This window comes from Cucurbita pepo, chromosome 18, assembly GCF_057944985.1.
Source record: "Cucurbita pepo subsp. pepo isolate OVF chromosome 18, ASM5794498v1, whole genome shotgun sequence".
In the NCBI taxonomy this organism is placed as follows: domain Eukaryota; kingdom Viridiplantae; phylum Streptophyta; class Magnoliopsida; order Cucurbitales; family Cucurbitaceae; genus Cucurbita; species Cucurbita pepo.
In genome coordinates this window covers 10,186,494-10,207,781 of record NC_141815.1, presented here as the reverse complement: position 1 = coordinate 10,207,781, position 21,288 = coordinate 10,186,494, and the positions used below count along the sequence as shown (strand labels likewise).

The following is a 21,288-nucleotide window of genomic DNA, read 5'->3' as shown; positions in this document are numbered from 1 at the left end:
CTTGGAATGTACTTTATCATTTATTGCTTCACCATATTTTAATTAAAAAAATGAACATTAAAATAATAGGCCTACAATCAAAAATAAAAAATAAGCATTTGAAAATGTATGGACTAAAAATAAAATAAATTTAGTATAAAAAAATAAAAATTATTTGAAGTTTAGTCTTTAACTTTGAAATTTATGTCCATCTGGTTCTTGATCTAGTTTAATTTTTTATTAATAAATTGATCTTTTTAAAGATTAATTTATAGTTGAACCTAAAAAAACAGATCCTAACAAACAAAACTACCGCTAATTTTTTATATAAATATTTAGAAGATATCCATAATTAAATAATGGTGAAAATACACGGATCTCACGGAGCTTACAAGAACTAAGAAAATCTTGATTTTCCGGGAAAATGTTTGTGAAAGGAAAATTCCGACGACTTCAATTGTTAAAACGCGGCAAAATTTGAAACGAAAATCTGAACTTCATCTTCATTGTAGTCTAAATCTATGCGATTACACATTATACCTCGATTCTCGGATCCTCGAATTCGATTTTCCCTGTTCCAATAGCCCTAATTTCTCTCTCACCATCTCGTCTGACTTATCATGGCGATGATTCGAGTTCTTTCACCGGAGTACTCCGCCGGAATATCCTTCATCCATCGGAGCATAGGTGGGCGGATAAACACACCGGATCCTCTTCGGCCATGAAGATCAGTATCAAAAGAAGGTTTACAGATGGTTCCCAGTAGATCGTCGTCTGGCCGAATGTCGTTCTTTGATTTTCGTTGTTTTATGGCTATGAATGATTCGTCCTACGAACCGTTCTAACATTAGCCTCGTTTCTGTTTTTTCTTCCTTCAATGGAGCTCCCATTCCTGCAAAGAATCCCCATGATGGGTTCTCAACATCACCAAACTCTACTGGTAATGGCGCCCCTTCTCCTCGCCTCTCAACCTAACTCCATGTTCGATCACACAGATACAGGCACTTCCAATCTTCCCCAACGAAACAACAAATGGAGGCCTCTCTTTCTCAGAGGCACAACTTCCTCTGCCTCGCAATCAAAGAGGCTAAACACAGTAGCAATGCGCTTCCCCCTCGTGATCTCGATGAACTCGCCAAAATCGGCCTACGACGCTTGCCGAAGACGCGACTGGCAACGTGCTACCGGCATTCCCAAGGTTTTATTCCGTCCGAACATTTTTTTCGCGATTATCTCATCGTAACCTTCTGTTTATTCGAATTTGAGATGAGATGAGATGAGATGATTGGGAATGTTCCTTCATTTTTTTGTTGCCTAATGGCTTCTGTTGCAGATGAAAGAAATGGAACAGAATCAGGGCAACTGAAGAAGGTAAGGAATTATAGCTTTTATCTTCTAAAGTGAGTTACCTGCATTTTGCAAAACAAGATTTGCCGTCTTATCTTCATCAATTCATCGCACTTTATTCTTCTTCACCCTTTCTCTTCAAGAACCCTATCGCTTCGGAATCATATTAAACAAGTAATTAATTTTTTTGCTTCTTTTTCAGTTTTAACAAGGTGGACACTAAGTGGATAGTGGCATCATGGCCACTTATTTTGTCACGGATTTATGTCGTCTATAAAGGATTCTGCCTGTCGCTTGGGTGAAGATTGTGCAGCCCTTGAGAGTGAAGATTACGGTACAATGCAGCCCACAAGACTCGTCTATCAAAAGGGCGTTAGGTAGAATTACAGTACAATGCAGTCCTCGAGACTCATCCATCAAGAAGGCACTGGGTGAAGATTACGGTACAATGCAGCCCTTGAGACTCATCCATCAAGAAGGCTCTCGGTGAAGATTAAGGTACAATACAGCCTTTGAGACTCATCGAGGACATGTCATTGAGCACGAAAAAGCCTCTACTGCTAGTTGACAATCAGCTTAGGGGAGTTCAATCATAATCATAATCAATGCAGATATCACTAATTCTTATGAATCATAACCATACAAACACACTTTCTATCATATAATTCTTTCCATCTTCATCTTCATTATCTCTCCACTTAAGTTTCCTTTACATTCTGTCTACACATCTTTTATTTTGCTCCACCATTATGTGAATATTCTTTTCTTTGTAGTTAGTACATCAAATTCAAGTTTTTATTCCTTGGTGATGAGTTGATTTCTTATTTTAATGTTATATTCTAGGAATATCATGTTAGTGATACAATATTCCTAGAATTTAAGAACAATGCAAGAAGAAATTACAAAAGGAACTTCATTTTAAGCCACACATTCAATTTTTTAAGAGGTAAGTTTTGAATTCTTTTGTGAAAGAAAAGGAAAGAAAAAGATGATTTGAGTATATATTCTTATCCAAATATGTCTGTCTGTGAGCTATACACCTTTATAGGGGGCCACTATTGTTTCTTTTTAGTGGTTAAAAACATGTATGCCCCCCTCCATTGCTCGTTAGATTGGATTTGAACACCAAAAATCAATCAAACATGAGGAAAGGACCATTCCTTTTGCTCCTCATCTCCTTTCTTTGCCTCTGTCTCCTTCCATTTTGTCCATCTGAAGCCTATTTCACCAACAAAGCTTATGATCCTTACAAGCACCTGAAGCAGGGGAGGTCCAGAAAAGGTAACAAATCTAACAGTCTTTTGAATCTTGCACTTGAGAAACAGTGTGTAAGAACTGCTTTCTTGTGTTGCTACATCTGCAGATTTGCAGGACAGTAAGCAGATAAACGTTGGAGCTGCAAAGACGGTTATGAGAGCAAGAGGAGTTTATGGCGGGGGGAACGACATTCATAGGGGGCACTCGAAGAATGATGCTAACCCTTTACGGATCAAATCAACTTCTTCGTTGCTGTGGGATGTTTCATGTGGCTTCTTTAGTTTATGTGTTCTTCTTATAGGTTTGTAAGTGTTGGCTCTGTTGTAGCAGCAGCAGAGCAGTCGAGTGTTATATTCTGTAATGCTTTGGACCTTGTTTATGGCCAATGTTAGTATTCGATAACTCGACTTTGAAGCTTCATACCACTTGATTCTCCGCATTTTCTTCTTCGTAGACCAGAATCTTGTTCTTTCAAATCTGTTTAGCAAGCTTTAACTGTTTAATCGATTGATCTTAGCGAAAATTTCCTCGTCGAAACGGATATTCTTCATATACGGAAGGCAATTTAGTTCCATGTAGAAAGAATCAGAGCTTAGCCAACTAGAGAAGAAAAGTTTGAGGTTTAAGCTTTTAGCCAACAGCCATTAAGAATTCTGATAGCATTCCAGGCCATGCTTTACTTCTCTACAGAAGAACTAGACAATGGATTGAAGGATTGCCACTTCGATTCTTCATCATCATTCTTTGTTTAAATGTTAATACATGTACAACTACTAGAGTTCTAAGTGACACTAGAGATAGAAATGAGCTCAAACCCTTAAAGCAACCTGGTCTTGCCATGAAATCTTCCTCTTACCAGCTCGACTTGGACCATCTCCAATGCCCCTGCACGCCAAAATCTTGATATCGTTTTGCCGCTCGTCGTTCCCTCCTCGAAGAAGGCTTTTCTTCAACTCAACCGCGCTCAATGGCTCGTAACGAGTCTGCAATTCCTCTTCCTCTATCTGAACCAAAGGAACAATAGTTAGGGAGAGGAGGTTGATAGAGTTTAGCAATCATAACATTAGTAGCCAAATAAGTCCCCTTAGACAATTACCGAAATTTGGTTCAAATCAAAAAATGGAGTGATGTCTCTCTCACTATACATTCTTTCCTTCTGGTTCAAGTCGAAAACGGGCGTCGGATTCTGTTGATTGGCTTTCTTCCTAGAAGAAGTTTTTGCCTTCTGGTTTAAGTCAAGAACAGGAATTGGAGTAGAATTCTGGAGAGGAACACTGAATCCTTTGTCAATTCTTTCCTTTTGGTTTATATCAGAGATAGCCATGACAGGTTGCAAAGCAGGTCTTCTTCTTGCAACATTCTTCCCCTTCTTATTATTGCTAGCCACTTGATTATGAAATTGCTTCTGCTGCATTAGATCTCCATTTGAATAATGTTCCTTTGTTGATAATTGGTTGTTCATTAAGTACTCATATCTCTTCCTCAAGAATCTTCAATATAAACGTAGACTCATAGTTAGGCCTAAACAATTCACTAATTCCTGATGAAGATCTGTACAAATACAATGTAATAATGTAAAGATTATACCGGACTTCTGCAATCAAGGTCATCTTCTTTTGCTTCATAATCTGCAATTTGCTGTTGACAGTTCCTGTTTCCTGGAAGGAAAACAAAAACTTTCAACTGTTTGTTCATCCATAACATTCCTGAGTCTTAAACCGATCTCTATGTCACAAACTCAGAACTTGAGGGGAGGAGGATGATCTATAAATCTTTGTTCTTATATCATCGTTTGAACAACCAGAAGTAGAGGGCTAAAACTTAACCCAAGAAAATAGCCAGTTCAGAACTCGGAAGAATTAGCTTAGCCCAACGAAAGAAAGGGGGGAAAAATCAAGTTTCCATGATTGAGAGCTAATAGATCATAATCGTCTTTCCCTCTTCCAAACCAGAAACTCTATGAAAAAAGAAACAACCCAAATCTCGCATGAAATCAATATATGAGAAGATCTGAAGAAAATATTCAAACATTCATCAAAAGAAAGCCAGATCTGATAGAATCACGAGAGTTAAACAAACCCCATATCCGTAGAAGCTGCAAAAGAAAATTACCTTCTCCAAGACCTGATAATCATGGAGGAGACCCTGATGCTTGAATCTGGCCTTGGGATCCTCATACACAGGGTATTGGGAGAGAGCAGCAGCCCCTTTCATCTTCTTCATAGATGGGAAGGAAGGAAGGAAATTAAGAACCCAGATGGGGAAAGAACCAAAACGTTAGATGGGGAAAGAACCAAAACGTTAGATGGGGAAAGAAAGAGGGAGAGAAGGAGAAAGAAGAAGGAGAAAGAAGAAAGAGAAAAGAGAAATGGATGGGAATTGATGGGGGAATTGGAAAGGAAGCGAAGGAAGGGGTTGGGGGTGGGTGAAGGTTCCTGGTTTCCTGTTTTCTCTGTGAATCTCTGACCGAGCCAACTAAAACCCAAAAAAGCCCACATAACTCGGTGCAAAATATTGTTGTTTTCAGAGACAGTGATGAAGATGTTTGTGAGAGGTGGGTTTGGTTGGAGGACATTTGAAGACATCTCGATATCCATCATCTTCGCTTTCCTTTCCTTTCCTTTCCTTTCCTTTCTTTTCTTTCCAACTCTTTCTTCCCGTTTTTTGTTTTTCCTTCTACATAAATTCTGGTCCACCTGGGCCATTCAATGCCCGTGGATGCCAACGACAGAGCGACACACAATTTGAATGGCGCAGACTCTTCCCTCTCCTCGATGGGGGTGCGCCCCAACCCTCTCTCCCTCTCTCTCTTCCCCCTTTTCTGCAACAAGAGAAACTTCTAGGGTTCTAGAGAGAGAGAGAAAGAGACTGTATTTTGCTTTGAGGGCTCGATCCAGGCCTGTAATGGACGAAGATCGGATCCAATTCAGGGGCTGGGCTGGTTCTATTGCTTGGGAAGTCCCTTATTTTGTAGGGCACCCCCTCCCTCCTAGCTTTTTCATCACAATCTTTTCTTCCTTCGCCATGTTCATGAATCTGAAAGGAGGGAGGATGCCATTGTTATAGCGGGTAGGTCAATTCTTATACAGAATTACTAAACTACCCCTTTATTTTCCCTCTCTTCTTCCCTTTTTACCCCTCATCTCCAAGCCTCAAACTCAGCTTTTTCGAAGATGGAGAAGGTAAAGGACTAAGTTGTCCAAAGTGCTTAATTAACATTTTACTATGATTAAAAAATAAGCATATTTCTTAGTGTTTTGAATTAATTATCCTTAATAATATTAAAGAAAATAATAGATCGAGCATGCTTGGTGATATCTTATAAGCATCGTGTCGTGCCTAAACCGATATCTATGTTGAGTGTTACAACATCTATGTAGTATCTTATAAGCATACATGAGTAGAGGGGGTTCGGGAGATGTTGCTTGGTCTTCACCTTTTTCAACTATTCAATCCTCTAGCCCCGATCACAATTTTAAAATGCTCAATATGATGCGAAACTAGCTCGAATCGATCTGACTTGAGATTTAGCTTAAATTCTACTTTTATTAAGTACACGACGTTACTCCTGCTTAGCTCAGTTCATCCCACCTATAAGCGTATAATTATTTTATTATATTATTAAAAAAAAATACTGTAAAACATAAAAAAGAATAATAATAATAATAAAATGAAATACAATATAGACACTGAACAATTTTACTCAGTTTTGTGAATTTGAGACTTTTTTTAATCTGGGACACAAAAATAAAATAATTTATATTTGTTAAAATAAATATTAAGAAACGTGGTCTTTGTTTATTGGTCCGTTCTTTAAGAAGTGTAAGCGGTAGGTGATGTTTGGAAGCGAAAATCTACTAAATAGTTCAGAGTTTATCCTTTCGAATTTCTCCTCGGCACATTCACAGCTTTGAGCAATGGCGTCGACAATATCTCTGAGTGCTCAAGTGCCAAATCTCCGAGGGATTTCTGATTTGAAGAAGCGAAGTTAGTGCCATTCTTTAACTCTTTTTCTCTCTGAACTCTTTTTTTTTTTTTTTTTTTGGTTGCTGAGACCGTAGGAAATTGAGTTTGGATTGTTTGCTGTATCTCTGTATAGAATTGGTTGCTTGGGATTTAGTTTTGTATTGCATATTATGTAGCTATTTCGTAACCACTCAATCAAACGGAGGGATCTAAGTTGGTGCAGGTGATTAGTATGGCGTTTAGACCTAAAATGGAACTGTCTGGCGGTGCCCTCAGTTCTTATTACTGGATGGGTTAGGTTCATTTCTATATAAGAATTATAAATTTTTCGTAGAATCGAAGTAAATTTATGATAGATGAGTGGGGGAGATCCTCTTGATTTGAACTTGGAGGCAGATGGGTCCTGTGTACATCTTTTTTTTGTAAAGAACATGAAAGAAAAAGGCTGTGATCTGGGAAATTAACTTGAAAACTATTTAATAAGTTTCGATAAGCCTCAAAACTTTCTAGTACTAGGGTTAACTGTAAGATTATCCACCTGAAAAACAGTTCATAGATAAGGAATGACATGAACCAGTCAAGTTTAGTTCTTAATTCGTAACCTAGACTGAAGCAGGTTGCATGTCTCATAATGCCAATGTCAGAACTGAATAAATCCCGTCTACTTCATTAGAAAATTTTAACAAGCTAGATATGTTTTGAATGACTTTCCAATTGTTGAAATGAGTATTTTATGTCAAAGAAAGTAGGAAGTCACTCCGAACGTGCGCGACAATTTTAGAATTTGGTGGTTTGTTTTTTATAATTTGAATGTAATGCTTTGGAGTTCGGAGAATATAAATTTTTCTGCTGCTGCAAAGTTGTCGTTTCTTTCCAAAATTTCATTCTGAAATTGGAGACGAAGACCACTTTTTGTGACATTTGATTGTACACACTACACTTATTAATGTAGAATTTGTTCTTTTCTGGCTGCCTCTTACAGGTAACCTAAATTCAAAGTCAAATATAGTTGGTGCGCGGATCTCACCTTATGGCCCTTGGAAAGTTGAGAAAAATAGTAGATCTCTTTGTGTTTGTGGTTTATTTGGGGGAAAAAAGGAGAATGGGGAGAAGAGTGATGATGCGCCTTCAAAGGTAGAATTTTGATCCGCAATATGATTAAAACAGTATAAATTTTGATATCATGCTCAATAAATTTGTCATCTTCAGTAATTTAGAGACCAAACAGAAATGTCTTTCAAAGTCAGGGGACCGAAAGTGACTTTTCCTTGACCTGTTAACTTCTTTTAGGCAGGAATCTTTGGAAATATGCAGAATTTATATGAGACTGTGAGGACGGCGCAACAGGTTGTCCAAGTAGAGGCAGTGCGTGTACAAAAAGAACTTGCAGCGTAAGACTAAACAAGTTAAATACATCTTGAAGATGTTTTTCTCTGTTTTAGTATGTTGCCTGAACATTTTTTTCCCTCTATGTTTCTGTTTTCCAGGGCAGAATTTGATGGCTACTGCGAAGGAGAGCTAATAAAGGTATGTTCCACCTTTATCTCTTGCGCCAAGTTCATCTTCACCTTGACCATAACTATGTGATCGCAAAGGTTGTTAGTGAATTGAACGTGTGTTGAATTTTGCTTAAGATTGTAAAATATGTTTCCCCGTCTTGAGTTTAGGTAGCTAGTAAATAAGAACAGATTCTGAAGTAATGACTTGTATTTATCATTAATGTATTTGTTTTAAGTGTTACTTAGAGGGACGACCACGTCTAGAGTTTGTGATTACCAATCTTTCTTTCTTGTTTTAAGATGATAAGTGGATCCAATTTCTTTATATTCAACCAGGTTGTTGTGGGTTTAAAATCTCTTGGGGCCATCACCCTGAGATGTTAATTGGTTCCATGCAAGGCCTAGCATAGCCATCTCATTTGATGAGAATTATTAAATTAAAGAATGGGTTCATAGCCACCTCGCATCTGCCTAACATTTTTTGTTCGACTATTTTAGGTGACATTATCCGGGAACCAGCAACCTCTTCGCACAGAGATCACTGAGGCTGCAATGAAATTAGGACCAGAAGTGAGTATGCACTCTAACATTTGAAATGTCATTGCTCCTAATAAGCATCTTTATATTGAACTAATATTTACCTCCTCAAGTCACAACTTAATGCTGCACCACCTGTCCTGTCCTAATCCAAGCTCGGAGTATATCTTCTTCCATGTTGGTGCCCGGTGGAATTAGACCTCACAAGTTTGAAAATTGGCCGGCTATAAAGACTAAGGCCTGCCTGCGTTGGAAGTTGGCTATCAAATAAATTGATATCCATAATTGACTATCTAAGAATATAGTTGCCAGTAACGTTGTAAAAAATATGTTTGCTAGGATATTTCTTGAATGGGAGGTTTACCGTAACGGCCCAAACCCACTGCTACCAGATTTCCCCTTAAGATTTTTAAAACGTGTCTGCTAGGAAGAGGTTTGTACACCCATCAAAAGAATGTTTCGTTCTTCTCATAAACCAACGTGGGATCTCACATTTACACAGTGAAATAATAACTATTAAAATTTCTGATTGTGTTTAATGATGAACATTCCAAATATTCAGAGATTTACTTTACTATGCAGAAACTTTCCCTTCTGGTTACTGAAGCATATCGGGATGCACATCAGAAGAGTGTTCAGGTAAGACCTGTTCCAATACGAATTTAGTTACCAAGTCTTATTTATGCAGAACTGACGGTTGGTCCTTTGATTCTCAGGCCATGAAGCAAAGAATGAGTGATCTTGCTCAGAGCTTAGGCATGCCCCAGGGCCTCGGTGAGGGATTAAAGTAGACCGTTTATGTGTGTCGAGCATCAGTTTTGTAAACGCAGCGGCAGTGAGACGACTAATTGTAATCCGACTTCTGCAGCAAATTCCATATTGGTTTTTACTGGTGAACTAAACGTTTGGGAACCTTTTTCTCCATCTCTAAATGTATAAAAGACGAGCTGAGATACTTACTGTGGTATCAAAGAATCGAAAGAATGAGATGAAAACGAGATTTCAAATTTGAATCTGCTATAGAAGTGATATCGACATTGGCATTTGGGTTTGATCAAGGGAAAGACATTTGATTTCTTGAAAAGAAAAGGCTTAAAACTAATGGAAGGCTCAACACTAATGGAAGAATGAGTGATCTGTTCCCTTGCGGATCATGACCTTGCAATTCGGCTCCTGATGGGCAGCAGGAAATTTGGTATAGTAGCTCACATTCTGTTGAGCTGTGCGTTCTCATTGGACACGTGTTAGCTGTAGGAAGTATGGTTTCGAAAGTGACTTCGTTTCACCCGTACAGACTCAACTCCTCGCTTTATGTCAGCAGAGCCACATGTTGGCCCGGGGTTTTGCACTCTTTCTTTCGGTGTGGAACGATGCCGGAGAGAGAAGAGAATGTGTCAAGGCGGCGAACAACAAAACTACAACTCAATTTTGGCCTTTTTCTCTTTGCGTTGGATCGATGGATAAATAAAGAAATAAGAACTCGATAAAATAAATTGTCCCAAAAATCGTCTTCCATGGTTGTAGGCTTTCGTCAAAGTCGAGCATCCTTCACCCCTCCCTCTAGAGATTCTAAAAAAATTGGAGTTCGTCATTTGTTTAGAATTATGACTGAACTCGTTGGCTCCGCGTGCCCAAAAGTAGGTTACCTGTTACCTTTGGTACTCTCTCGATAGCAATATATTCCAATTTCCGTTTTAATCTTAAGTTATTAAAGACGATCCCACGTCCGGCCCATTCTAAGGGTTCAATCAATAAAAATACTGGGCCGTTCTTCTAAAGGCCCAATTCAGGAAGGACGATGGTCCACATAAAGCCCAAAACTTCCTTGCTCTTCCAATTTCCATTTTATTTATTTATTATTAACCAAACATTAATCGGCATTTTAGCCATGAAATTCGTTCTCATTCTTCTGTTTACTGTCACTGGATAACTATCCTAACTGAAAATCGAAGCATCCTCATTCTATTTCACAACAATTCTCAGCAAATACATCGATTTTCCTGTAAGTTCGCAGTTATCTTCTTCTTCTTCTGTTGTCTTTCCATTCCCATTTCCTCTTACCCTTTTTTCCATTGCTTGTTCTTGCTGGAGTTCGAATTCTTTGTACTGGGTTTCAGTATGCGCTTCTTTTTTAGAGGTTTACTACGAATTTACTTTATAATGATTTCCAGCTGAAGCGGACGACTGGGGAATTATGAACGTTTTGTTTCCTGCCCTTGCCCGCCATGTGTTTGATAATATTACCTTTTGTGGGTTTCTAATTATAAAGATAGGTTCTTCGATTAGTTGCACGTAATATGCATAATTCAGTTTGTTTTGTCGCTCCGATGATCTTATTGATGTTGGTTTAGGGTATGCTTTAAGATTTGTGCTACTTTCGGACTTCCTTTGTGTTTGAATGATTAATAGCTTAATCCAATCTGGAATAGCTCTTGAATTTGCTCAATAAGATCCTCCAGAAGGCCCATTAATCCTGCATTGCGTGCCCTTTTAGTTGCATCGTCATTCAGCTTCCCCTATCTTTCTATCCCTTCTACAATTCAATTCTTCTTTTTAATCATTTTATATGTTTGTAAATCTTATAGTTTGTAAGCAATATTTTTCAGCATCCCTAGTTTGTAAGCAAGTTTTTCTGGTTTCAGGATGGATTGTAGTTCTTGTAACTACTCTTTTAGTACTATTTCATCTTGTTCTGTTAAATGGATTGAATTTCCTTCAAAATTGGAGTCCCGGAGAATTTTCTTTCAGAAGAAGTCTGAATTTGTGAAGCCCTGTGTAGGCCCAGGTCTTAGTTTGCTGGATTCTTTGCAGGTATGAATAATTTCTTATGTTTTCAATCTTTGCTCTAAGCTTCTGTGCCTTACCTTATTTTGAATTTTCTATTTTCTATTGTGATTTTCAGCATATTAGTAACTTTGACTTCAAAGCCGGATCCAAATCTATGATTTCATCCTGGAAAATTCCTTGTTCATATTCATGTGCTGTAAGATGTGATCATCCCCAAAATGCTGATTTTCCTCGGTACTATTCCAAGAAGGAGAAGAAGCCATTTCCAGTTCCCATTGTGGAGTTGAGAAGAGCTGCCAGGGAGAGGATGAAAAAGAGTCAAGGCCAGCCGAGAAAACCAATACCACCTCCAAAGAATGGGTTGACAGTTAAGAGCATGATACCAATAGCCTACAATGTATTCAATGCAAGAATTACTTTGATCAACAATCTCAAGAAGCTCTTAAAGGTGGTACCTGTTCATGCTTGCGGGTAATTCTCGTTTTTAGTCTCAAATTGCTTGTCCTTCAAAGTAAATACATGCCACATTTGAAATGTTTGTATTGAAGATTGTTGGGAGGCAGTCCCACCTTGGCTAATTAAGGAGATGGTCATGGGTTTATATGTAAGGGATACTTCTCCATTGGTATGAGGCATTTTGATTGTAAGGGATACTTCTCCATTGGTATGAGGCATTTTGAGGAAATCAAAAGTAAAGCCATGAGAGCTTATGCTCAAAGTGGACAATATCATACCATTATGGAGAGTCATGACTCCTAATAGTTTGACCCTTTGAAAGAATCTTCTTACCATTTTAACTCGGAATATCAAACATGATCATGTTATTTCCAGTTCATCACTGCATTATGCTAATATGAAACATAAGATAGTCATAAGTGATAGTCATAAGTGTCATTACGTTGCAAGTAACTTCATTCATTTTTTGATAGGTAATCTTACTTTATGCAGTTATTTGTGATCCAAATAGCTTAAACAGAATTGATGGTTATTGCTGTTGGTCTGATTGGAGATTATATTTTGCATTAAGCTGCTTGAAGACTGCTGGACTTCATATTTCGCTAACTTTCTAATGTGCCTCCTTTTATCAATATGATTTAACGTGTGCATAACAATTTAGCATGAAAATGAGTGATAAATTCTCGTATGATTGGTTGAAATAGACAATACTATTGAACGAACCACTGATATGAGGCACCATTAATCCTGTACACAGACATCTTTATCTCAGAAGTCAGACATCACTGCACTTAAGAAATCGTATGAATCTCATACTGAAAAATAGCTTCTGAGCCTTATAGTTACCTAATCTAACTTCCACTCCCATGTTCGGACTGATTTGATCATCATTGTAATTTAAGGGTCATGCTTGTTTGATGTGAGATATCCAACAACTTTCTTCCTCAAACAGAACTTCACAACTTTGTCTAAATGTGATGAAAGTTATGCAGATTTTGCAATGAAATCCATGTGGGACCTGTTGGACATCCATTCAAGTCATGCAGAGGGCCAAATGCCAATTTCCGGAAGGGGCTTCATGAATGGACAAAGGCAATTCTTGAAGACATATTCCTGCCAGTAGAAGCATACCACCTCTACGATCGTCTTGGGAAACGTATCTCTCATCAGGAACGATACTCAATTCCTCGAATTCCTGCAGTGGTTGAGCTTTGCATTCAAGCGGGTGTCGATCTTCCTGAATATCCTGCAAAGAGGAGAAGGAAACCAATCATCCGCATCTCAAAAAGTGAATTCATTGACGCAGATGAAAGTGAACTACCAGATCCTGAACCAGAAGAACCTCTGAAACCTCTACTCACAGAAATACCAGATTCTGATGTTGTTGCCCCAAGTGACAAAGAAGATATAGCTTGGCTTGCTGACCAAACGCTTCAAGCATGGGAGCAGATGAGGCAAGGAGCCAAAAGACTGATGAAGATGTATCCAGTGAGAGTATGTGGGTATTGTCCAGAGGTACATATTGGTGGCAGTGGGCACAAAGCACAGAACTGTGGAGCTTTCAAGCACCAACAACGAAACGGACAACATGGTTGGCAAAGGGCTGTGCTCGACGACCTGATACCACCGCGATACGTTTGGCACGTCCCAGACGTAAATGGCCCTCCATTGCAGAGGGAGCTTAGGAACTTTTACGGACAGGCGCCTGCTGTAGTTGAAATATGTATCCAAGCCGGCGCTGCTATCCCAGACAAGTACAAATCAACCATGCGAATGGACGTGGGGATTCCATCGGACATTAAAGAGGCTGAAATGGTAGTTTGAGGTGTTTCCCTTCTTGTTCTATATTTAACCACTTAAACATTGTTCTATACCTTCAGAATGAATATATGCTAGGTTTTGGCTTTAGATGGTACTTCCTTCCATTTATAATAATATCAACTTACAGAAACAAGAAAAGCGGTTTGAAGAAGAATGATTTGCACATAAACTTGTTTGTATTTCTTCAAATTTACATAAACTGATTTCTTAGACTTTATTCAAGGAAAGAGTAAGCAGAGAGTGAACCACATGATATTTTGTTTCCTCCATTACACTATCACAGAACATAACAAAGGGCCAATGAACAACAAGAAGTAATAAGAAGCCTGTACTAAAATAAAGATTCAAAGAAAAAGAGAAAAAATTGAAACAATTTCCAGGAGATGCTGTGTGTCTTCTTTAGCTATCTCACAGGGTGAGCCTTTTCTTCCTCTCCTTTTCTACTACATGAACAAAAACTTCCAAAATGTGTATATATATAACATTTCTCTGAGGAATCAATCAATTTTCACCGAGGAGTAGATGAGTCTTGTGAACAAGAAACATGCGTAGAATCCGATTGTACCAGTCAGCACAAAGAAAGCGTATGAACCAATCAGCATATACCCAAAGTACAACAGCCCCGACACCGGCTTCGTTATCTCGAGCTTTGTGAAGAAGTAGAAGGCGGCATAGAGGAAAAGGTAGAGTGCAGAGGACCCTGAAGTCAGGTAAGATCTCCACCACCAATGGTAGTCCTCGCTGCACAGTTGGAAGTAGCAGAGCACAATTGTGATTTCAGCGCAAGTGACTATCAGGATGAGGAACACAATGAAGAGGAAACCAAATATGTAGTAGAATTGGTGCAACCATATGGAGGTGAGGATGAAAAATAGCTCAATGAAGACTGCCCCAAAAGGGAGTATCCCTCCGATGAGAATGGAGAAACTAGGCTTCATGTACCAAGCTTGTTCTGGTATCTGTCTTGGGATCTTGTTAGTCTTCACAGGGTCCTCAATTGCTGGCTTCTTAAACCCAACATAGCCGCCTACGAAGACGAGAGGAACCGAGATACAGAACCATAAGAATACCAGAGCAAACATGGTTCCAAATGGCACTGCCCCAGAGGATTTCTCCCCCCAGATTAAAGCATTCAAAACAAAGAAAATGGAGAATATAGTGGCAGGAAACACGAAAGCTGTTTTCACCATGATTTTCTTCCATTCTGTTCCCTTGAACATTCGATATAGACGAGCAGAAGAGTAGCCAGCAAAAAGGCCCATAAAGATCCAGAGTAGGAGCATGGCAGTCATTAAACCCCCTCTGTTCGAAGGGGATAGGAAACCAAGAGCAGCAAATACTATGGTGACAAGACTCATGCCAAAAAACTGAACACCTGTGCCGACGTACACGCAGAGTAAATCAGATTTTAATGGAGGCCTGAAAACATCACCATGGACAAGTTTCCAACCAGTCTCCTCTTGAGCTTCTTCTTGAGTCTCCAATTGATTATACTTAGAAATATCACGGTATAGTGTTCTCAACATAATCATGGCCACCATACCCGAGAGGAAAAGGACAATCATTAACGAATTAACTATAGAAAACCAGTGAATCTGATCATCAGCCATCAGAAGATAGGTATCCCACCTTGATGCCCATTTCACATCACTATCCTATAACATTCAATTAGTGAGAATGAATTAGAGAGGGAGAAGTATAGCATGCACTAGATAACAAAGATGCAGATAAAATTCTATACAAGGGTTGTACGGCGACTGACCAAATACTCCACATCATAAGTAAAGATGATTTCATTATTCTCTTCAACTTCTTGAGGGGTCTCAGAGTTGGTGACCAGCCGTTTTGCATGCGGGTCACATGTTGTCAAGCGGGTATTTTCATTCCAAGAATCTTCATACGCATGCTTCACACTAATGATACAATATATCAACCAAATTAATAGCTTAACAATTTTTATCTAAAAGTGGGCTTCAAAAATGCTACTTAAGGAAAGCAAAGCAGTACGAGAACCTGAATGGTTTGACCTCAAATCCTACTATCCTTGACAACTCAGTTACAGGATCCTTGTGAATCTTGACCGTAAAGGACAAGTGGTTGTAGATAAAATGCTTTTCCTCTTTGCTCTGCAGAAATCAAACACACATAGTTATTTATCTATCTAGATTACATGCATGAAGATGTCAAATTATCCACATTCTAAACGTATGATCATGTACCCCAGCATAATGTCCTCTGAGACCAACATGAAAGCCATGTTGATACACAACTGAAGATTCCTGATCATTCCTTTGTATGGGATAAGCAAGAGGAAGATTGTCCAGAATCCTGCATATACAACAAGGGTAGTTACAAAAATAATCCATACGTTAACATCAAAATCGATATGTCTGGTCCGTGTAAAGGGTTGCCTTACATGTTCACCCGATACTCGTCGTCGATCTTTTCCTTAAAGTCCTTCGCCATTTTACCATCAAGAACTATGCGACACACAATAGTACACATCTTTGGTTCTCTCATTTTAAACTGTGACAGACAATAATAAATTCTCTTAGAAGTTAAATAGATAACAAAAATGAAAAAAAAGATCACTGAGAAGGTTGCTTATAGCATACCTCAAAAGGAGAGTTCTCTATACGATCACCACGAAGAACTTCTCCAAGATTCTCAGCGCTATCAAATATTTTCTTCGGACGACAATAAGGGAGGGAATAATAAGAGTATGGAAGCTGAGTCTTAATGGAAGTCAATTTGTTTACTTTTACCCTCAGAGGATCTCCCTGCAGCAGTAAAAGAATAAAAACACTTGAGCTGCATTTCATTACAATTCAACAGAAAACCAAGGAAACGCTTGAATTCTCATTTTATCCCACAACGAGCGGAGATTCAGCGCAAAACTGAAATGGAATCAAACATGAAATGCTCTCAGTAATTTGATAATTCCAACCCATTTCCAGTTTGGTACTCCCTAAAACTTCATTTCCAGTTCAAAAGATCAATCAGATAGGGTTACTTTCCAAATCCAAGACCTCTAGACACAAAAATGTCGAACAACCGACAAGCATTACCAGGGGAGAAATGAAATGCACCGAGAAAGAAACCTAAAAGAAAACGAATTCTCAAATTTTCAACCACCCTAATAGCAAGAAAAGCATCAACGCCCAATAATCACACGCAAACGCAAGATCTGGAACGCAAGAACCAAAACCAATGGCGAACACAGAGAAGAAAAGAAAAAATCAACGCAACCTTGATTGAATCAAAACGAGATGCGAATTCTACAAACCTTATGAAAATCCTGGGGAGCCACACCAGGAAGATAGAAACAGGAAGCACGGAAGGAAAGGAAGAGACATGCGGAGATCCAAAGCAGAAACACGAGAGGCCCTCTCGCCATGGCTTAGACAGGCGATCTAAACCCAACCAAGATCCAAAACTTGCTTCAACAATCTCTTCCCCCTCTTTCAGAGACTGTAAATCGCTGGTTTTCTTATGCTCTCTCGTTACCACCAGAAGAAGAAGACGAATATAATTACTGTTCTTCGCCGAAGCCGAGTGAGTTATAGAAGACGGTGCAGCCATTGGCCATTCACAACCGTCCGATCATCTTTTGTGGCCATAACGTGCGGCGTAGATTGCAATACCAACACATTGGTTCTGATTCATCATTTTCTGTTAAGCGCAAATTCACTCAAATTTTCTAACTTAATTTGCAAAGAGAATGAGATGTGTGATTCATTTTAACCGCCAAAATTAGCAACAATTTTATTTCCTTTTTCGTATTTTATTTAGATTTTTAATTCTTTCAGATATAATTTTAAAAAATGGTATAAAATATATACTTCCGACAAAGACCTTACACGTTCAAATCCTCCGTCCATCGTCCTGAACTTAAATTTCGTGTTTAACAAGTTCTTGAAATTTTAAGAACGTTTCATATATCTACCGTTTCGGGTCATAGAGAATGATAGATATTCCTCTCGGATAGAATTGAAACCTCAATGGCTATAATGCCATTCTGATAGATATTGGTAGCTAAAGAGACCAATTCTTGAAACAACTTCTTAACATGGAAGAACATTTGATACAACTTTGAGATCTCTCAGAAGCAATTTTGAAGCAGTTCAAGTGTCATTTGAAGATTATCATACAGTGTAAAACAGTACAGAGAACATGCTGATATAAACATCTACTTCTAACACCAATGAACAGATCATTTGGAGCTTAAACAGGGAAAAATGGGAAATTCTGAGTTATAACAGATTGGTGATCAAGTGTTACTCTTGAGTTGTTGTTTCAAGCATTCTGACGGTACGAGGAAGCATGAATTCGGCAAACAAAGGGTAGTGAGACGACGGGTAGAACCCGTCGATATTATCATTCACCACTTCACACAGGACAGGGATCAAAGATCTACCTCTGAATAGAATCCAATCTACATGTAGATCTTGAGTTTGGCGATCCCAGCAAAGGCAAAGCGCTCGTAGAATCAGCTTGAAAAACTCGAAAGCTCCCTGTTTGTCACCTGAAAAGAATCTGGCAGAGTCGGGCAAAGGCTGAACAAGCTCCTAAGAAAGTTTTGGCTAAGCTAAATTGCATACCTTTGAAACCATGATAGGTTCGAATGAGAGAAACGTTCTTCCTCGCCCGAGCGATTGCCCATGTATCTCTCATGTCCCCCACTGCACCCTTTTCTCTGCTAGGCACGAAAGAGAAGCCACGAAACAATTAGAGCTAGAATAAGTTTTGTAATTGAATACAAAATCTACAATGATCTGTCAGCTGAGAAAGATCAATGAACTATGTGAGCTAATAAGGCTGATTAAGACAGAAAAAGTTCAAAGATAACCTATAGATTGGATTGAACACACTATCCAGGTCGATCAATACTAATTCGAATACACATTTTTCGATTACCTCGATCTCCCAAGAAGAAAACGACCCGTAGTCGATTCCTTTTCCGTGTTGAAACCTCCACAATATATAACTGGCAAGCTAGGAGGTAAGGATGCAATGTGCTGCCATGTAAGCAAAGCACTTCGCCTACGAGCACGGGGGTTGAGCTCGTCCATGTTTGTGTTTACTATCTGAAACGAGAACCCAGGAGGCTCGACTCCTTTCAGTTGGAATGTGTGGGCATCATGTCAAGTTAACAAATACCTCAAGGTTATCCATACAAAGTCAAAAGGATATGTTAAAATGCAAGGTAAGATAATTCTTAATAGAACTCAAGGATATCGCCCATGTCGCAATATGCGGAGCAATCGAACCCCACGACACGCTTCCTGGGACAGAAGGCGATTCTGATAACCAAAACGTGCCACCTTCTAACAGCTCTACCTTTTTAATTGAGGAATGAAATGCACACCAGGTTATCAAGCTTGAATTAAAACTGATACCAAATCAGAGAGGAAAATAATCCGATACCTTCTCCTTGTCATAAAAGATTGTGCAGTGTTCATCTGAATCGTCATGGGATCCTTTTCTTGAAATTCCAAATTTCTCATAGCCTACAAGAGATTCAATACTCCAAATTACAGGCTAAGAATGTAATACAAATACAAAAACTAGAGACCTATGAAACTATCTATATCATTATAACAAGCCTACAAGTTCATACAAATAATCTCAGTAGAAGCGCATACCAGGCAAGCCCTGCTGAAGAAACTCCAACTGAGATTTCACACCTGAACTCATTAGGGAAAAGAAATTAAGGAATCAGAGAGGCAAATTGTAAGAGCAGACTAATTTATTCTAAGTCAAATGTATCGAACTCAATCACTGAATTTAGCCCCAAAAAAACGCTCCACTAAAATGTCCACACTACTAGAATTGGAGCAAACAACAATGGAGCTTCCGATCAAAATAACCCAGGCCATGCCTTTCAAAACTCCAACGAAATCCTATAGAACCAAAAACGCAACAAAAAATCTCGAATCGACGAAGACACAGATGAACTATTGCGACAAAATCCACCAAGGATCAAGATCCACAAGCATTCGCAGAATCAAATACGCAACACCATAAAGTAGAGTAGAAGTGCAGTAGAAAACAAGCGACCTACCTTGCTGAGTGCAGAGAATCGCCGGAGAATAGCTAGTGAGGACACTGATACTCAAATCCCTCCTCTTCTCCCATGAATTTGAACTCTCTGGTGGTTGATCGTCATGGAGATTGAAGGTCATTACAGTCAAAGTAACACTCATTTTTCTCCAGAATTTCCTCCTCAATCCCTACCTTTCCTTAATCATTGATTCTAAACCTAAAAAGGATCAGAATCAGCTATACCCTGTTGCCACATTCCATCCTTCTGGTACAGGTTGAGGAATCAGTAGTGGCTGAGCTTAGAGAGAGAGAGAGAGAGACTTAGTTAATTTGATCGTGTCCGAAGGGAGGGCACTGGGTTTTAACGAGGCACGTGAGAGTCCCACAATTCGATGCCCAGGTCACGTGACCAATCTCGAAGATGAGTATTCTACCAACAAATAAAGTGATTATATATGATTGAAAATATTTAAAATAATATTTTCTACTTCAATTTTTTGAATAAATATTTGCAATTATTGAGACATAGACACCATATCGAATTTTGACCATTAATAATAATAAAAATAACTTTATTTCAAATCATGGCAAGATTTTATAATTCATATATTAAAAATATATATTAAAGAAATAAATATAATTTTTACTTTTTTCTCCTTTTTATAAATTGAGATCATAGTGGAGCTCAACAACTTTTAGCTTACACAAGCAAAACTTTATGGAAACCACATTATATTTTGTTTATCAAAACAAAAATGCTCTGATTTATTTACGAAATTTAATTAATTATTTTCCGTGAACTAGAAATTAAAATTTTATTTATAATTGTGTAATTACAAAGATAAACATTCATAAATAATAATAATAATTAGAAAAAAGTCCAAAATCCTGACTTCCACGTCAGAAATTGGCTTTTAGTGTACTGGAGGTAGTGCCAGCGTCGCACAGACCATTTTCTAAGATTCTCGTTCACTTCCAAGAGAATAATAATTTGTGATGTCCCTCGGTGGTTTTGAGAGTAAAACAAACTACTGTTTATAAGGGTGTGAAAACCTTCCCATAGCAGATACGTTTTAGAACCTTGAGGAAACCTCGAAAGAGAAAGCCCAAAGAGGACAATATTTGCTAGCGGTGGATCTGGGACATTACAAATGGTATTAAAGCCAGACACTGGACGATGTGCCAGCCTTCTCGCTGTTCTTCGAAGGATGGTAGACACGAGGCGGTGTGCCAGTAAAGACACTGGCCCCAACGAGGGTGGATTTCGGGGCGGTCCCACATCAATTGTAGGAAGGAAAGAGTGCCAGCAAGGACGCTGGGGCTCGAAGGGGATGGATTGTGATGTCCCACATTGGTTGGGGAGGAGAACAAACCACCATTTATAAGGGTGTGCAAACTTCTCCTAATAGACACGTTTTAAAGCCTCAAGGGAAATTTATAAGGGTGTGGAAACCTTCTCCTACCAGACGAGGAAATTTATAAGGGTGTGGAAACCTTCTCCTACCAGACGAGGAAATTTATAAGGGTGTGGAAACCTTCTCCTACCAGACGAGGAAATTTATAAGGGTGTGGAAACCTTCTCCTACCAGACGAG

At 38.8% G+C, this 21,288-nt stretch overlaps 5 protein-coding genes and 2 long non-coding RNA genes across 9 annotated transcripts; 3 read left to right on the top strand and 4 right to left on the bottom strand.

The window, feature by feature from the left end:
• Positions 1–263: 263 nt before the first annotated feature.
• On the bottom strand, positions 264–1,522 carry LOC147787357 (uncharacterized). Its single transcript, XR_015413750.1, has 3 exons — positions 1,389–1,522; positions 943–1,303; positions 264–911 (listed from the first exon to the last, which is right to left on the bottom strand). It is a non-coding gene; the product is annotated as an uncharacterized LOC147787357 (long non-coding RNA).
• Positions 1,045–3,003, top strand: LOC111780387 (uncharacterized). 2 transcript variants are annotated; one of them, XR_002812847.2, is made up of 4 exons: positions 1,045–1,177; positions 1,313–1,350; positions 1,529–2,607; positions 2,690–3,003. It is a non-coding gene; the product is annotated as an uncharacterized LOC111780387 (long non-coding RNA). The 2 variants fall into 2 exon arrangements; XR_002812846.2 differs by lacking the exon at positions 1,045–1,177 and having other exon boundaries at positions 1,227–1,350.
• Positions 3,004–3,227: 224 nt separating this feature from the next.
• Positions 3,228–4,877, bottom strand: LOC111780386 (uncharacterized). Its single transcript, XM_023660767.2, has 4 exons — positions 4,696–4,877; positions 4,171–4,241; positions 3,680–4,073; positions 3,228–3,587 (listed from the first exon to the last, which is right to left on the bottom strand). The coding sequence occupies exons 1-4, from the start codon at positions 4,804–4,806 to the stop codon at positions 3,393–3,395; spliced, it is 771 nt and encodes a 256-aa protein (XP_023516535.2). The 5' UTR covers positions 4,807–4,877; the 3' UTR covers positions 3,228–3,392.
• A 1,535-nt stretch (positions 4,878–6,412) lies between these two features.
• On the top strand, positions 6,413–9,598 carry LOC111780385 (nucleoid-associated protein At4g30620, chloroplastic). Its single transcript, XM_023660766.2, has 7 exons — positions 6,413–6,570; positions 7,532–7,683; positions 7,840–7,940; positions 8,037–8,076; positions 8,547–8,618; positions 9,168–9,224; positions 9,302–9,598. The coding sequence occupies exons 1-7, from the start codon at positions 6,501–6,503 to the stop codon at positions 9,374–9,376; spliced, it is 567 nt and encodes a 188-aa protein (XP_023516534.1). The 5' UTR covers positions 6,413–6,500; the 3' UTR covers positions 9,377–9,598.
• An 851-nt stretch (positions 9,599–10,449) lies between these two features.
• On the top strand, positions 10,450–13,743 carry APO2 (APO RNA-binding protein (DUF794)). Its single transcript, XM_023660765.2, has 4 exons — positions 10,450–10,587; positions 11,228–11,396; positions 11,488–11,843; positions 12,821–13,743. Exons 2-4 carry the CDS (start codon positions 11,229–11,231, stop codon positions 13,650–13,652), a joined length of 1,356 nt encoding a protein of 451 aa, XP_023516533.2. The 5' UTR covers positions 10,450–10,587; position 11,228; the 3' UTR covers positions 13,653–13,743.
• A 144-nt stretch (positions 13,744–13,887) lies between these two features.
• Positions 13,888–17,245, bottom strand: LOC111780383 (transmembrane 9 superfamily member 10). Its single transcript, XM_023660764.2, has 7 exons — positions 16,936–17,245; positions 16,265–16,429; positions 16,066–16,175; positions 15,869–15,977; positions 15,663–15,775; positions 15,412–15,562; positions 13,888–15,304 (listed from the first exon to the last, which is right to left on the bottom strand). The coding sequence occupies exons 1-7, from the start codon at positions 17,044–17,046 to the stop codon at positions 14,147–14,149; spliced, it is 1,917 nt and encodes a 638-aa protein (XP_023516532.2). The 5' UTR covers positions 17,047–17,245; the 3' UTR covers positions 13,888–14,146.
• A 502-nt stretch (positions 17,246–17,747) lies between these two features.
• Positions 17,748–20,030, bottom strand: LOC111779555 (uncharacterized). Of its 2 annotated transcripts, none has more exons than XM_023659616.2 (7): positions 19,714–20,030; positions 19,295–19,336; positions 19,077–19,159; positions 18,888–18,989; positions 18,567–18,781; positions 18,251–18,348; positions 17,748–18,174 (listed from the first exon to the last, which is right to left on the bottom strand). In XM_023659616.2, exons 1-7 carry the CDS (start codon positions 19,853–19,855, stop codon positions 17,927–17,929), a joined length of 930 nt encoding a protein of 309 aa, XP_023515384.2. In that variant the 5' UTR covers positions 19,856–20,030; the 3' UTR covers positions 17,748–17,926. The 2 variants fall into 2 exon arrangements, with proteins under 2 accessions (XP_023515384.2, XP_023515385.2); XM_023659617.2 differs by having other exon boundaries at positions 18,251–18,345; positions 19,714–20,029.
• Positions 20,031–21,288: the final 1,258 nt, after the last annotated feature.

Bases quoted from the DNA above. Each gene is read 5' to 3' on its own strand.
- APO2 (XM_023660765.2), top strand. From the start codon at position 11,229: ATGGATTGTAGTTCTTGTAACTACTCTTTTAGTACTATTTCATCTTGT. The intron at 11,397-11,487 runs GTATGAATAATT...TGTGATTTTCAG, and splicing joins GTTTGCTGGATTCTTTGCAG to CATATTAGTAACTTTGACTT. The intron at 11,844-12,820 runs GTAATTCTCGTT...AAAGTTATGCAG, and splicing joins GTACCTGTTCATGCTTGCGG to ATTTTGCAATGAAATCCATG.
- LOC111780386 (XM_023660767.2), bottom strand. From the start codon at position 4,806: ATGAAGAAGATGAAAGGGGCTGCTGCTCTCTCCCAATACCCTGTGTAT. The intron at 4,242-4,695 runs GTAATTTTCTTT...TTTTCCTTCCAG, and splicing joins ATTATCAGGTCTTGGAGAAG to GAAACAGGAACTGTCAACAG. The intron at 3,588-3,679 runs GTAATTGTCTAA...CCTTTGGTTCAG, and splicing joins TTGATTTGAACCAAATTTCG to ATAGAGGAAGAGGAATTGCA.
- LOC111779555 (XM_023659616.2), bottom strand. From the start codon at position 19,855: ATGAGTGTTACTTTGACTGTAATGACCTTCAATCTCCATGACGATCAA. The intron at 19,337-19,713 runs GTAGGTCGCTTG...TAATGAGTTCAG, and splicing joins GATTCTCTGCACTCAGCAAG to GTGTGAAATCTCAGTTGGAG. The intron at 18,175-18,250 runs GTATGCAATTTA...GATTCTTTTCAG, and splicing joins AACCTATCATGGTTTCAAAG to GTGACAAACAGGGAGCTTTC.
- LOC111780385 (XM_023660766.2), top strand. From the start codon at position 6,501: ATGGCGTCGACAATATCTCTGAGTGCTCAAGTGCCAAATCTCCGAGGG. The intron at 7,684-7,839 runs GTAGAATTTTGA...AACTTCTTTTAG, and splicing joins GTGATGATGCGCCTTCAAAG to GCAGGAATCTTTGGAAATAT. The intron at 9,225-9,301 runs GTAAGACCTGTT...TTTGATTCTCAG, and splicing joins CACATCAGAAGAGTGTTCAG to GCCATGAAGCAAAGAATGAG.
- LOC111780383 (XM_023660764.2), bottom strand. From the start codon at position 17,046: ATGGCGAGAGGGCCTCTCGTGTTTCTGCTTTGGATCTCCGCATGTCTC. The intron at 16,430-16,935 runs GTTTGTAGAATT...TTACTGCTGCAG, and splicing joins CTCCCCAGGATTTTCATAAG to GGAGATCCTCTGAGGGTAAA. The intron at 15,776-15,868 runs GTACATGATCAT...TGATTTCTGCAG, and splicing joins TCAGAGGACATTATGCTGGG to AGCAAAGAGGAAAAGCATTT.